At 33.8% G+C, this 16,219-nt stretch overlaps 2 protein-coding genes across 3 annotated transcripts; both read left to right on the top strand.

Annotated features, from left to right (window-relative positions):
- Positions 1–4,227: 4,227 nt before the first annotated feature.
- LOC105162838 (plasma membrane ATPase 4) lies at positions 4,228–11,117 on the top strand. Of its 2 annotated transcripts, XM_011080987.3 has the most exons (16): positions 4,230–4,438; positions 6,739–6,858; positions 6,943–7,179; positions 7,274–8,035; positions 8,124–8,246; positions 8,364–8,468; positions 8,546–8,690; positions 8,781–8,945; positions 9,033–9,271; positions 9,362–9,394; positions 9,477–9,558; positions 9,648–9,808; positions 9,892–10,065; positions 10,247–10,429; positions 10,520–10,701; positions 10,795–11,117. In XM_011080987.3, exons 1-16 carry the CDS (start codon positions 4,385–4,387, stop codon positions 10,889–10,891), a joined length of 2,862 nt encoding a protein of 953 aa, XP_011079289.1. In that variant the 5' UTR covers positions 4,230–4,384; the 3' UTR covers positions 10,892–11,117. The 2 variants fall into 2 exon arrangements, with proteins under 2 accessions (XP_020549394.1, XP_011079289.1); XM_020693735.2 differs by having other exon boundaries at positions 4,228–4,438; positions 8,781–9,271.
- Positions 11,118–12,042: 925 nt separating this feature from the next.
- On the top strand, positions 12,043–14,127 carry LOC105162839 (ribosomal RNA processing-like protein). Its single transcript, XM_011080988.3, has one exon. The coding sequence runs from the start codon at positions 12,143–12,145 to the stop codon at positions 13,871–13,873; it is 1,731 nt and encodes a 576-aa protein (XP_011079290.1). The 5' UTR covers positions 12,043–12,142; the 3' UTR covers positions 13,874–14,127.
- The last annotated feature ends 2,092 nt before the right edge of the window (positions 14,128–16,219 follow it).

Here is a 16,219-nt window from a genome sequence, read left to right as displayed (position 1 = left end):
ATATTTATTAATTTAAAGGGGTAAATATTACATCAAAAATAGTTCAGAGACAAGTGTATTTTACCCTTTTATAATTGAGGATAATAATATAATATATATATATATATATATATATAACCCAATTTCTATATATACAAAAAAAAGAATACTAATTCAAACCATTATGGGAATAGCAATTCAAGCATTTTCTTCTAATTTAAATCATTATAAAAATAAAAACGCATGCTAAAGATGGAGTAATGTAAAAATAATTGCCTAGTAATAATTTAAGAAAACTAATAGAGTCTTTCATTTAAACATATGGCCACTCGCATTGTATGCGAAAAAATAAATAGAAAAAAATCGAATAAGCCACTCAAAGGGTATTAATGTACTTTTGAGTCAAATAAAATTGCATACCCATACTTTTATATATTATACCGTTGTTCGTATACAACATAAAAAATACATTTTAATTATTATTTTTGGATAGAGAATTTTATCTATAAATTTATCAAAACCTTCTATTTCATTAGTCATAAAAAAGAAACCAAAAAGAAAAAAGGAAAAAAAAATTGCTTTTTTTCAATAAAATTGCTTTTATTTTATAGAAATTGGATTAAATATGATTTTTTTTAAAAACATTATTGTCCTCAATTATGATTAAAATCAAAATGAATCAAAATAAATAAATTTTTGTGTGTAAAATGAAAGTCGAACATGTCCTTATATAGACAAATTCTTGCCTAATTTTCCCTTCAAAATTGGATGACCGTTTTTTTTAACAGTCAACTTAACAGATGGTACTCAGGTGGATGAAAATTAAAAATTTTGAGTACCAAGTCTGATGATTAAAAATTTGTGTACTAAAACTGAAAAAAGGGTATACTTTGGATATGAAAAGTGAAATTATCCCTAATGCAAACCAAACGTGTGATTATGCATGATATACAATTTTATCATACCTAATCACACGAATAAATGGGACCTTAAACTATTAATCTGCAAGACGTCACGGGGTTCGAGTTTTTTTGGGGTGCAGTTATTTATCATATTTTGTGTAAATTTATTGTAATTTATTTATAATTTTTTGTCATATTAATGCATTGATCGAACTAATATATTAAAAAAAGTGGCCTTATCCAGATTACAAAGAATATGAGATATTTGTGTAGGACAACTAGTAGACGTAATCAAAGCAAAAGATGAGGTGTAATTCACATTTCAAACACGAACACTATAATATATAGATGATGATATAAGGATTTTGTACTAAGATATTTTAATATGAGAAATATATATATATATATATATACTAATTTTATTTAATTTATAGAGTTGACTTAGTAGTAGATAAAATTAAATTTAAAAAAAAGAAGTCGCGATGTACAATAATGTCAAGCACATGAGTGTGTGATGTGCGTGTGTTTTGAGGTGCATTTCCATGACTTTATGCAACTTTGAAATTTAGTAACTAGATATCATTTAATTATGATTAATAATAAATAATTATAAAATATAATTATTGGCCACAATTTTGCAATAGTTGTTGGTCGTGGTTTCTATGAGGGTGGTAAATATTTTGACTATGGGTTCTTAGCCGTGATAGATAATTCTTTTTATGGTGAAAAATTAATTTTTTGCATCGATTTTATTTAACTGTAGTTAATAGTAGTCATTTACCATGATTTTTAGCTAGTTTGAAAGTAGTAAATGGCGTCCCATGGTTCAAAATAGTTGTGGGGTATTTAAAGGCCCAGATATTTGTATTAGTACGGGATCACGTGGCACGACATCGAACTCTCAGGTCTAGATTGATCAATGATCGTGTTTCGTGTGACCGGGTCGAGGAGGAACCCGACTCGAGTAAGAAAACACACAAATTCTAATCCCGTTTTAAGTATTTTGCCTTAATAAGGAATATTTTGATTGCTACATAACGCAGACTCGTATATTCCTATCAAAATCATAAAGAAAACTTTGTTTAAGTAATTATTATGATTTTTTTTAATAATTATTGATTGAATTGATGCAGTTTATATAAATTGTATAATACATAAATAAATAATTCTATGTGCAACTTTGACATCACATAATCCCCAGAAACATAGTTCTATTTATCATAAAATGCCTGTCCAGTCACACCTTTTTTAAAAAATATATATTTATATGTTTTCCAACTTTCTTGACCTTTTAATTTTTCAATTATTTATAATTTATTGAAATATTTGCATAAATATGGTTGTTTAAGTCAGAGAAATAGTGGTTCCGTGTCAAATAAAAATATGGATTTCACCTTATAATAAGTGTTTTTCGAGGACATAATTTTTTATTTCAAATATATATATGTTCTATTTAATAAATACACATTATGTGTAAAAAAAATGACGTAATCTTTGTATTCGTTATGTAGCACATATATACTATTGTATCTTATATTTTATTTAAAACGTATTATATTCTTTCAAGTAAAATAAATTACGTAATTTTTATATATAAATAGTAAAAATAAAAATAATTATAGGTTACTTGTATATATATATATATATAAAGTCATCATTATTTATCACAGATGATTTTGCTATTATTACTAACATTATTTTTTATAATTTTATTTTATATTGTCACGATTATATATTAAAAAGTAAATTTATGTTGGTATTTATGACATGAAACATCCCATGTACCTTATACGTAATTCACAAACAATTTTGTCTTTTTATGGGAGTCCACGATGGAGTAGGTCGATCATCAATTATTACACGCATGAGCATGACCTGTTTTCTTGTATTTACCATCAATTGTCATGCCTTTTTTTGTTGTTGTGTGTGTTAGATGACCGTATTTGAAGGGTATTTGTAATTATTCAAATAACGAAAAATATTTGTATTATAGTAGATTTCAGCGGTGCTCGTTGTAATTTATTTATTTATTTATTTTTATAATTATATATTTATAAATTAATATTTTATCCGGGTTCGAGATCGTAGTGAATTCAAGAATAGTCTAATTCTGAGTAAATGTCAGATATGAAATACCGATTGAATGATAGACTCTAATCGTATCCAATTCATTGAACCTCACTCAAAACCCATGGGTCTAGACCCGACTAAACCTAGACCCGATTCTCTCTTTTTTTTTTTTCAAATTAATTTTTTTACAAATCGTACTATTGGAATTATTTTTAAATTTTTTTATTTCTATCCATAATTTAACAATAAATTCAAATTTATTGTGAGACCAATTTACAAATAGCTCTTTTTTTTTTATAAAATTTTTTAAATAGTATATCGTTTAATTTAAATTTACAAAATAATTTTATGAAAAATATTACACGTTAAATAATGTTATGATGTTTTAAGTTTTTTAAAAATTTGTTAATTTGAAATTAGATCGCTTGATAAATAATAATCCAATTGAATAATGAAGAAAAATAAATATATTTTCTTTTTGTCTAAGTTCGATACATAGACCCATGGGTATATATGGGTAGACGCCCAACCCAGACCCAATCTATATTTTTTTAATAGGTTTGGATTTGGGTCTAATAATATTCATTAGATCTGGGTCTTAGAATTAATCTGAGTTTGAGTAGAATCTTACCCTACTCATTGACATTCCTATATAAAGCCATCTATTCGTTCATATTTGTATAGATTCATATGTCGTGATCTTCACTTTTCAAGTATTGAATGATCAATAGTGATGATTTTGGATCGTCGGGTGGAGTCGTGTGCAGGTAGAGAAGTGTGCGGTTTTCAATCTGTTTAGGCATTAATTTGAAATTGTTTGGGAGATATTCTTATATATTTTTATCCAATTGTTTGGAACTAATCAATCAACTCTTATAATGGTGAAGATATACCTCATCACATACATTAATGAAGATATACAAGGATAATTTGATCATAAAAGAATTTATTTGACCTGCAATAAATCAATAATAAGTCAAATCAGAGGTAAATATAAATTTTTATCCAATTTGCCATGGTTTGATGTAATTACACGTAAACCCCATATGATTTGAAAAATTACATCTAACATCCCTGATGTTTGCTTTTATCTAAAAAATTAAAGTCCCTCCATTAGTCAAATTCACTGATGACTATTATTAAAATAAACCAATACCCATACATTAATGAGGTCATGAAGTCTCAATTTTGCCAATTAAACTAAGCCTCGTCGTGAAGAGTGTAAAAATTAGATAAATGTGTGTGTGTGTTTTTGAATAAAAATGCATGTAGAGAAGGGTGTACCTGAGGGAGCTGGGATCAGTAGAAAATAGGGTGATTTGAGCGTATAAAAAGAGGGTAGACGCAGGAGAGGAGATAAACCAGTTTTCCTTACTCCGATTTTCCTTCCTCTCCACCAGCAAACGGGGATAGTCTCTGGGCTGTTTCCAAACATGGGAGGTGATGCTATTAGCCTGGAGCAGATCAAGAATGAGACTGTTGATCTGGTAAGATTTTTCCCTACTCTTTCTGTGTGTTTTTGTTTTTTCTGGAAATCTTGAACTGGGATTTGGTTATTTAATTGTTTTTTTTCAAGTTTATTGAAATTAGTTAGGGAAAATAGAATACAATTTTGTTTTTCTTGAATTTTATATGATTTTTAAGCCGTTTGTAGCTTCTAACGTAGGATAAATATTTTTCATGCATGTAGAATGTTAAAAACGTACATTCAGAAAGAAACAATACGAATCATTAGAGATGATATGTCGTGTGTACAGAAGAGAGAATTTATAAATTTTCAATATATGATATTATAACCTCTAATAGATGAAATAAAATATGAAAACAAAAGTAAAAATAGAGATACATAGACTCGTTGTATAAAAGTTACAAAGTCCGCTTTCTGTCTGATAAGATGGTCAATCATTGTTAGGATCACAAAACAAAATTTAGTCAAATATACTAACAAAATTCATCAAGTCCTGATAGTTGAGATTGAAATCCCGTGAAAAAAATACAAATTCATAGTTTGACTCCCACTAAATATATGGATATTTATCAAATTTTATCTGAGTTCATTGTGATATTTTATTATTACTTGTAATATGAATATTGTTGGTCGAGATACGAATGTAATTGTTGATATTGAGACAAAGTGATGTGATTATCATTTTTTATCAATAATAATAATAATAATAATAGCGCTCTTTTTGGTATTAATAATTGGGAGTAATAGTAAAGAAGAGATTTATAATTGCAATAATAAAAAAAATATTATATAGTTGGTAATTTATTTTTTAAATTATATATCAATTACAATATAAATATAGGGGTAATATTGAAAAGTCAACTTCAGATGGTCTCCATCACCATGGTCCGCATGATTGCTTGTGTCATTCTCATGTGGTGGTAACACTTACAGCGCGACGTCTTTATATATGTATATAATAAGTAATTTTTTATACTTTAAAATATATTAGATAATACTTTAAAATATACTAGATATAATAATAAAATATATAAATTGATGTATTATATTTAAAATAAATAAATAAATAAAATTAATTAAAAGATATTATCTACACCAAAAAATTGGTATTGCGTTGAGTGAAAAAGATCTTTTTTTTTTTAGATTATTATAAATAGATAGTATAAATATATACATGAAAATAAAAATTTGAATAGGGATGGTTGAAAAATATATAAGAAATATTTTTTATAATTTAAAAAATTAGTGCCGCTCTGTAAGTAACTGTTGTTTGTGAGTAAAAATAGAATTTTCCTTTTATTAGTATAGATATACAAAATTTTAAAATAAAAAAAAAAGAAATAAATGACGAATTGAATGAAAGTATAAAAGATGGCGAGTCATTTAAAATAAGTATACGTCATAATATGGCTAGAAATATTTAAGGGTATAATTGATATTTTAAAAATTTAGTATTATGGTATCATAAACAATCAATAAGTGAAATAATTTTTTTTTATATTAGTATAAATATATAGGAGTGTGCATACATGCTTAGACGTCTAGGAATATCAATGGGTCCAAATTAAAATTTAAATACATGGAATATAAGGTTATGATGAATAATTATTTTGTATTAAAATTATTACGTTGGCATATTTAGAAAGTTACGGTGATATTATTGCTTTTAATATAAAAATACTTTTATATTATTTTTAAAATTATAAAACTGGTGTACTAGGTTGACTTGTACAACTAAAATAGACAAATTGGATTTAATTTTTCTTAAATTTTGGTAATTTTACTATTTGTTTCTGTTGTAATATTTTGTCATTTAATTTTTTTAAAAAAATAGTATGAAAGATGTAAAGTGGGCCCGACAAATTTAATACGTTCAACTCTAAAGGTCTCGTTTAGGGTCTCATATTCATAAAATTTTGATACGTCGGATCTCGGATCGTGGTAAACCTATTTTTTGCCATTCCAACCCAATGAATTAGTATTGGGTTCATGTCCGAGAAATTTTTTACGGGTCGAGTATAGGGTAAACTCGAAGGTTGAAAGATAACTTAGGATTGTAGTAATCAAACTTAGTCTCACAAGAAATTCTAACTCAAATCAAGAAATTCTACAATAAGAAGACAAGAATAGGGATTTTTATGCAATAGACAACTTAGGATGTAATAATCAAACCACTTTCATGCATGCAAGTCCTAAGGCCACAAAGGTAAAAACATATGCAGTTTCCAACCAAAACTTGTGTATGTCTGAATTCTTTGTTATGGAAAATGATCATACTGAGGTTGGCAATTAACTGTATTTTCGTATTGAAAATAACAGGAAAAAGTTCCGATAGAGGAAGTCTTTGAGCAGTTGAAATGCACCCGTGAGGGGCTGAGTTCTGAAGAAGGAGCCAACAGGATTCAAATCTTTGGCCCCAACAAATTGGAAGAGAAGAAGGTTCGTCTCGTCGTTATTGTTTGCTTTTGCACTGTAATGACAACATTTAGCATTCTACTGATGTGAACATATTTATCGATGCAGGAAAGCAAATTACTCAAGTTTCTTGGTTTTATGTGGAATCCTCTGTCATGGGTGATGGAAGCTGCAGCCCTGATGGCCATCGTGCTGGCTAACGGAAGCGGACAGCCCCCCGACTGGCAGGACTTTGTCGGTATCGTCTGCCTGCTGGTGATCAACTCCACCATCAGTTTCATTGAAGAAAACAATGCTGGAAATGCTGCTGCAGCTCTTATGGCTGGTCTTGCTCCCAAAACTAAGGTATATTCTTTGAGGATGTGATGATTTATCCAACCCATGAATGAATGAATTGGCCGGCTTGTTTGTGATCGAACCTTTCTTTGAAAATGTGTAGGTTCTCAGAGATGGTAAATGGAGTGAGCAAGAAGCTGCCATTTTGGTTCCTGGAGACATTATAAGCATTAAACTTGGAGATATCATCCCTGCTGACGCTCGTCTTCTTGAAGGAGATCCATTGAAGGTTGATCAGTCGGCCCTCACGGGAGAATCGCTCCCCGTTACCAAGAATCCATACGACGAAGTTTTCTCTGGTTCAACGTGCAAACAAGGTGAGATTGAAGCGGTTGTGATTGCCACTGGGGTGCACACTTTCTTTGGAAAGGCAGCTCATCTTGTCGACAGCACAAACCAGGTGGGGCACTTCCAGAAAGTGCTGACTGCGATTGGGAACTTTTGCATTTGCTCTATAGCAGTGGGAATGTTGGCCGAGATCATCGTGATGTACCCAATTCAACATAGGAAGTACAGGCAGGGGATTGATAATCTCCTTGTTCTCTTGATTGGAGGTATTCCTATTGCCATGCCAACCGTCTTGTCGGTTACCATGGCTATCGGATCCCACAGGCTGTCCCAGCAAGGTGCCATCACGAAGCGAATGACAGCTATAGAGGAAATGGCTGGAATGGATGTTCTGTGTAGTGACAAGACGGGCACATTGACGCTCAACAAGTTGACGGTCGATAAAAGCTTGATCGAGGTCTTTGCAAAGGGTGTGGATCAAGAGCATGTGCTGCTTTTGGCTGCAAGAGCTTCAAGAACTGAGAATCAAGATGCAATTGATGCTGCTATTGTTGGTACTCTTGCTGATCCTAAGGAGGTGCGTTTGTCTCTATAATTTTTATCCGTGATTTTGTGTTTTCTATAAAGATTACACAGGTTAATGATTTGTACATTTGTATTCTTAGGCAAGAGCTGGTATCAGGGAGGTGCATTTCTTTCCCTTCAACCCTGTGGACAAGAGGACTGCTTTGACTTACATTGATTCGAAAGGGAACTGGCATCGAGCTAGCAAGGGAGCGCCTGAACAGGTCTTTTATTTTTTTTTTCTCTAGTTCTTTGTTTTCTTTCCCTGCTAATTCATGAATAAATAAACAGAACTTTGAGATCTTGATCGTCAATTTCGTTTCCGTCTCTCCTTAAATCAGATCTTGACCCTTTGCAACTGCAAGGAAGACTTCAAGAAAAACGTTCATTCTGTTATCAATAAGTTTGCTGAGCGTGGGCTCCGGTCGTTGGCTGTTGCTAGACAGGTCTGAAATGCCTTAGCTCTTAGCTAGCTTTTATTGAGAAAAGCTGGTTACTTAACCAAATGTCTTTACATTTTCAGGAAGTGCCAGAGAAATCTAAGGAAAGCCCAGGTGGTCCGTGGCAGTTTGTTGGACTCTTGTCGCTTTTCGATCCTCCTAGGCATGATAGTGCAGAGACAATCCGCAGGGCCCTCCATCTTGGTGTAAACGTCAAGATGATCACTGGTATGTTAACCGTTCATTAGCCTAGATATACAACATTTAAGCTACAATGTTTTCTCCATTAAACTCATACTCATAATCGTATACTCTTAGGTGATCAACTTGCTATTGCTAAGGAGACGGGACGTAGACTTGGGATGGGAGCTAATATGTACCCTTCCTCTTCTTTACTCGGCCAGCACAAAGATGAATCCATAGCTGGCCTTCCTGTTGAAGAACTGATTGAGAAGGCAGACGGTTTTGCAGGGGTCTTTCCCGGTGCGTACTTTTTTCGTCTTTTTCCATCATTATCTCTGAATGAAAACTCCACACTCATCTTGCTTTCAATTTTCTGGCCAACAACAGAGCACAAATATGAAATCGTTAAGAAGTTGCAAGAAAGAAAGCACATTGTTGGAATGACGGGAGATGGTGTAAATGATGCACCGGCTCTTAAAAAGGCTGACATTGGTATCGCTGTCGCTGATGCTACAGATGCTGCAAGAAGTGCTTCTGATATCGTGCTAACTGAACCCGGGCTCAGTGTTATCATCAGTGCAGTCTTGACCAGCCGAGCTATTTTCCAAAGAATGAAGAATTACACTGTTAGTTTCCATTCTTCTTTTGTTGTTTCTTTTTACGCAAATATATTTGCATTGAAGCAAGCTAAAATGTTTTTGTGTCATTTTTGGCAGATATATGCAGTGTCCATCACTATCCGTATTGTGGTAAGTTTTCGGAGAAGAAAACATTATTAGTATATTAGTTTCATGATAAGTTGATCCTATTCTATGAACTTGTGCTTTGCAGTTTGGTTTCATGCTTATTGCATTGATCTGGAAGTTCGATTTCTCTCCATTCATGGTTTTGATCATTGCCATCCTGAATGACGGTAATACTTCTCTGTTCCGTCTTGATTCCTTAACAACTTTTTAAGGTAATGTGTGGAGATTAATGAATCAATAACTGTGGTTTGTTCAGGTACAATCATGACCATCTCCAAGGACAGAGTGAAGCCATCTCCGTTGCCTGATAGCTGGAAGTTGAAAGAAATCTTCGCCACCGGTGTATTTCTTGGAGGCTATCTTGCCTTGATGACTGTTATATTCTTCTGGTTGATGCATAAAACCGACTTTTTTCCGGTAAAAAACATATTGTTTTGTTTTCTTGAAAAAATGAGTTCAATCATGAGAGTCTGAGTTCACTCTGTTGCTGATCAAAATAGGAAAAATTTGGAGTTAAACACATTAAACATAGTGAGCATGAGATGATGGCTGCTCTGTACTTGCAAGTGAGTATTGTTAGCCAGGCCCTCATTTTCGTTACCCGATCGCGCAGCTGGTCGTACGTCGAACGCCCTGGAGCACTGCTAATGACTGCTTTTGTCATTGCACAACTGGTAAAAGTTCCTACTCCTTCATTCAAGAAAGAGTTTCTTAATTTATTAACAGCCGGCCCACCTGCAAAAACTGGCGAAGTGTAATGTAGGGTCAGGCTCCATGCTTTCGACATAAACTTGCATGAAACGGAAGATTACATTATCATGGTTTGAAGTGCTGAAAACTGATCTGGTTTTTTAGGTTGCAACTCTGATTGCTGTCTATGCCAACTGGGGTTTTGCAAGAATCAAGGGATGCGGATGGGGATGGGCTGGTGTCATCTGGATTTACAGTGTCGTCTTCTACGTGCCCCTCGACCTAATGAAGTTTGCTGTACGTTACATCTTGAGTGGAAAGGCATGGCAGAACTTGTATGAGAACAAGGTTAGCCTATATACACACATTGTTTTCTTGTGGTTTTTTCATTTCGCTTCTAAATGATATCTTCCGTTTTCTTGCTTCCCTCTACAACAGATTGCTTTCACCACCAAGAAGGACTATGGCAAAGAGGAAAGAGAAGCGCAATGGGCGCTTGCTCAGAGGACCTTACACGGCCTTCAAACACCGGAAGCTACTACCGTCTTCAATGAGAAGAGCAGCTACAGAGAACTGTCTGAAATTGCAGAACAGGCAAAGAGGAGAGCTGAGATTGCAAGGTAACAACACTATTTCATTAAGTTTCTTTGTTCCAAAGTGCATCCTCCCCTTCTTCAACTATCTTGACTACAACATGCTCAAACCCGGTGCAGGCTGCGCGAGCTGCATACGCTCAAGGGTCACGTTGAGTCAGTCGTAAAGCTTAAGGGCCTCGACATTGAGACAATTCAGCAACATTACACCGTATGAAGCAATCGAACGACATCCCACAAGCCAAGATCTTAATTTAGAGACCTAAGAAGAGGAGTTTGTCTTAATAAAACAACCTTGTTTGCATGAGGCTGGAAAAAGAGCCACTTGTAGTTTCCTGATCTATCTTCTTGCTTTCTAATGGCCCTCAGAAAAGGGTTCTTGTAACACAGTTTTTCAAACTCAAGCTTTCCCCCCTTTATATTACCACTCACTTTCTAGTGTATTTTTGTTCGACTCATCAGTATCATCCTCGTGCACGGGCCATACTAATCTTCTCTATACCGATGATATATTTCACGACTTATATGTATCGATATGGACAATGCAATTAAACAGTAAACTCAAAAGTCGGTTCGAACCAGCAACAATAATAACTACTCGTGATTATGATCGTGAATACTCCGTTATGCGTGTTTTAAATTTAACTTCACAAGAATACTTCGATTTAAATAGTATTGCATACCATATTTTGATTTAATATATACACGTTACGTGGCCTGCATTATTTTGCTCCTTAGAAAAAAATAAATAAATAAAAGAAATATAACAAAACATTATTTATAAGTTTTAACATGTAATTTATCTACACTTGGCTCCTTTATTTTTTGCATGGACTATTTTTAGAAAAATCAATTGTTATATTGTAATCGATAGGATTTTCTATCGCATCGGCAATTTCATTTTACATATATTAGTCATGTGTACAAAAATTATGTCATTAATTTCATTTAAGGAAAGATTTTATATACGTAGCATGTATATGAAGTAGAAGATGTAACAGAAATCGTAATAGAAAATCTGATTAGTTAATTAACATGTTTTGTTGACGTTATTTATTTTTGTTTACATAAATTTATTTTAATTTTAACCTATTTTTTCACTTATAATAAATTTAATAAATATATTAGATAATTAAAGAAAGTTCATTTTATGATTTAAAAAATTTAATAGATATTGGAAGTTTTTTATTTTTTACAATTTGAACCAGAAATGTAGAGTGTGGAGGTGATGCTAGTATATATTGGGTAAGAAAGAGTAAGTTTATATTGTTTTTGGGTAGTAAAGTGTTAAAATGGGTAAATTTGTGGGCTGAAATGCTATTTACCATTCTTTGAGAATACCTTCTCAATTCAGTCTTAACCCCAGAAAACCCTAACCGATTGATAACCCGCATAAACCCTAATTGGCAACTGGAAGTTCCTCTCTCTCTCTCTCTCTCTCTCCACATACTACCACCAGTACTCCTCAATGAAGAAGAGACCTCGGGAGCCCAAACCTCTTCTTCCGTTTCTAGCATCGGCCACCGGCCCTGCCTTAATCAAACACTTGGCCTCATGCAATACCACTGTCAGATCTCAATCCTTAAGGCTTCTCCAGTCTTGGCTCGCCTCAGAGTCGCAGCAGCTCGCGGATTCTGATATCAAGAAGCTTTGGAAAGGGCTCTTTTATTGCCTCTGGCACGCTGACAAAACCCCCAATCAGCTAGCCCTAATCAATCGACTCACCAATCTGTTTCTGTCGCTCCAGCCCTCGCTTTCCTTGGAGTTCTTTCGTGGGTTTTTAGTTACCCTTCGGAGGGAGTGGCCTGGTATTGACCGGCTGAGGTTGGATAAGTTTTACTTGTTGATACGCCGTTTTGTGAAGGCGTTGTTTGAGTTGATGAGGTTGAGGAAATGGGATGTGGATGTTTTGGGGGAATATTTGGGGGTGTTGGAGAATGATGGGTTCTTGGCGGAGGACAAACTGCAGGGGAATGGGGTGAATTATCAGGTGGCGTCTGTATTTTTGGAGGAGCTGAAGGGGGTTGGTTTTCCTGTGAGGAAGGAAGTGGTTGATGTGATTCTTGGACCATTTTTTTCGGTTATGATGAGGAGTAAGGATAAGATTTTATTGGGGAAGGTAAAGAGTTGCCTATTTGATGAGTTGGTGAAACTAGGGAAGGAACTGTTGGCAAAGAAGAGGACAGGAGTGGATTGTGATGAAAAGGATGCGGATATGTTGTTGGGGGTGGTTGCTTTGAGAATGGGGTTATCCGCGAGGTTTTATGAGGTTGGTTCATCGGCGGACTGCATTCAGGCTAATAGGAAAGTTGTATTGGGGTTGCATGATGAGTTTCTGAAGTTGGAAAAAGATTTAGAATCATCTGGTGTTGAAATTGGTATACCTGAATACGGTGATGCAGGTGATTGTGGTGAGCATGAAGAGGTGCCTCAGTTGATCCCTATTGATTATGATGCTAGTAAGAGTAATGAGGAAACAAGGACGCAGGAAGGGGCTGATAATGCCTTTAAGAAGAAGAAAAAGAAGGCAAAAAAGGGGGTAGATGGAGATGATAAGAAGAGGAAGAAGAAGAAGAGAAAAGATGAAAATGGGGTTGCCAAGGATAACTCTGCAGCTGAGGAAAATGGTGATTTAGATAGGATTAATGGCACCGAGAATCTGTATTTGCATATTGGTTCTGAGAATAGTCTAAGTAATAACCTGGAAATTGATGGAACTTCAGTGGATTTGAATGAAAACGTGATACTGAATCTTCAGAAACAATTTGAGAAAGTTGCTACCGAAATGGGTTCCGAGAGTGATGAGGGTTCAGATTTCTCAGATACTCCTCTAGTATCCAAGAGGAAGAGAACGAAAGGTGCAGATGTGCAGGAGCCTGGCAATCCGAACACAAATTTGACTGGAGATGGAGGTGATGCTGCAAGGAGCATAGAGAAGAGTGCAAAGAAGGTTAGGTTTGCTATGAAGAATAACCTGGTTTGGAAGCCACAGACTCCATTGCCTCCTGAAAGTTTGAGATTGCCACCATCTGTCACTCCAAGGGGTAGTGCATTGAAGAAGGGGGTCCCCCCAGGGCCTATTATAGAGATGCCATCTGTCATGAAAAAGGCAAAGCAGAAGAAGAAAGCTCTAAATAGGTTGAAGAGTGCCACACCGTTGATGAAGCGGCGGAAAAAGATGCAAACACGATCTGTGTGATAGTATTCAGGTTGAAGGATTGTTTTCTTTAGATGCTTGTTTCTTTATTTATTTCCGGCTACTTGAGTTTTGACATGCTTTCTTCAATTTGATTAGTGATAACGTGTTGAAGTTGTGCTCTAAAACTCCTAGTGGCTTGTATTTGGTTCTCTTTTACTTCAATTTTACAATTTACTGAGAGCTGCACTGACATACACTGATGTTATAAGAAATTGAGGGTTGTCTTACAGCTATTTGGGCAATTCATTGTGAAATATGCTGTTGATTTTTCTGTGTTGTTAAATTTGAGCATGTTGGTCTATGAATTTTCAATCACATTTCATACCTCTATTGAGAAATCTGTAAGTGGTTCGTCTTCATTTTCTTGATTGAAGATATAATTGCTTGGTGAGATCACATTTCACGTATATACACAAAGATCAGAATGAAAACTAATCCTAATTTACATGCTTCCATATGCATGTTCAATAAGATGTGTGTATGAATTTTCTGAGGCTAGGTCTCCTTGGTTTGTGCTCTCTGTTTCTAGTTCCTTTCACTCTGTTAATTTGTTTGTTTCTACAAACTTAAATACGTCATTTTTGTAAGTCTTGTGTTCCTTTCCTAGATACAACAACGTTAAAATGGCTGATATGAACCTTCTATTTATCATCCAAAAAAAGGTGTTCTTGAAAATCTGGGCACTAGAGCCATAAATAGGAATTCGTTGCATTACACAAAGTTCAAGCTGGAGTTGCACAGAGTTGTCATCTTACACATAATGCCATATATCTTAGACTATTTGTTAGCCTATCGACCCAAGACTCGATTGAGGTTAGATGAATAAATACCTTAAAAGTAATTATCCTTGCAGATGATCGCGACAAGAATAGGTTACAAATGCAGTGGAATTGTTGGACAACTGAGTATAATAGTTCTACCCTAGTCCGGGACTTAATACCCAGTTAATATCACTAACCAATGAAATCGAAGAATGACTTTGAATGGTAGTAGGGAAGCTTCTCCACTGATCTTCAAATTTGAGTTGAGGTCATGTGTGTCTGAAAATGCATCTGCACTTTGTTAGACCGTCGAAAGGTACATCATTACGATGTTCAAATATTTATTCATTTGAGATATAATTCTTGGGCCATCGTAGCCATTCCCTGTATGCCATGACAGCAACTTTATATGATGATTTCCTTTGAGATTGACAATAGTTCTGGTAATTGTTCTTTTAGGATTATCTTTTACTTTCCTAATGTACTTAGAAAGTTTCGGGGGCTAACATGGAATTTTTGCCTTCCGTATCTATCTGCTTCTATTCTCTGTATTCTGTTCTGCTCTGCAGTTAAAAGAGTAATATTCTGTGTAAGTAACTAATGCCACACCATGGAATCCTTCTTGGATTGCTTGATCATGGAAAAATGCTGATAGAACTGAGATTTGAGTTTCACTGTAGGCGGCCTGAAACATAAAACTTGGCATGCATATGTAAAGTATAATACGATATTCAATACCAATTTGCAGTAGAAGATTTGAACTGAAATTATAACTATGAATGACCGAATATTAGTCATGCATTTATGAGTAGAAATATTGCATTTTGAATTGCCATTTGAAGCAATTGAAAAACTACTTGACCAAATTTATTCTATTACCATAAAAGTTGGATGCCATATTGAGACTTGAATCTTGTCACCTTTATGACTTTTGCTCATACATACTTTCTAAAATTAGAATTTATCGTTTGCAACTCCATTTTGTTGTCCGTTGAAGTAGCATTGTCAGCTCTAATAAGTAAAACATTTGGATTATTTATTATTTTAGGCATGATAATATTGATTATTATATTTGGTTCATGTTATTAGAGTTCAAATCTTGATTTTACAAATCTTAATTTATAGGATAATATATTCCACCTTGCTATCCCTTTAATCATTCTAAGCTAGAATTATTATTTTTTTCTCCTTATATGCCTTCAATTTAAAGTTGACATAATTTTTGTTATTCATATATTTGCTCATTATTAAGTTGGTTAATTATTTTTCATTTCTTCAATAAAATCAATTTTTTTTTTCACTCTGACTTTTTCCTTGTGAAATATGTTTGCTTAAAGGAATGTACTTTAAATGAGAATAATAAAATATAATAAAAAAATTACTAATACTTGAGTTTTCATTAGTTATTAAATTTTAAAAAGTACAATTTTTGCCATATTTCATAGTTTTTTTTTCCCGAAAAGTAAGCCTTCGTTCTCTTTTTTTTTTAATTATTATTATTGAATGTGTATTTTAAACTCCTGCTTCATATGAATATAGAAAAGAAAAATTAAAATATCGTAAAAATTATATTACAATAAATATT

The sequence above is a fragment of the Sesamum indicum genome, linkage group LG5 (assembly GCF_026168435.1).
Source record: "Sesamum indicum cultivar Baizhima isolate 11 linkage group LG5, ASM2616843v1, whole genome shotgun sequence".
NCBI lineage: Eukaryota > Viridiplantae > Streptophyta > Magnoliopsida > Lamiales > Pedaliaceae > Sesamum > Sesamum indicum.
The sequence above is the reverse complement of the archived record's forward strand: the minus strand, read 5'-3'. Positions and strand labels throughout refer to the sequence as shown.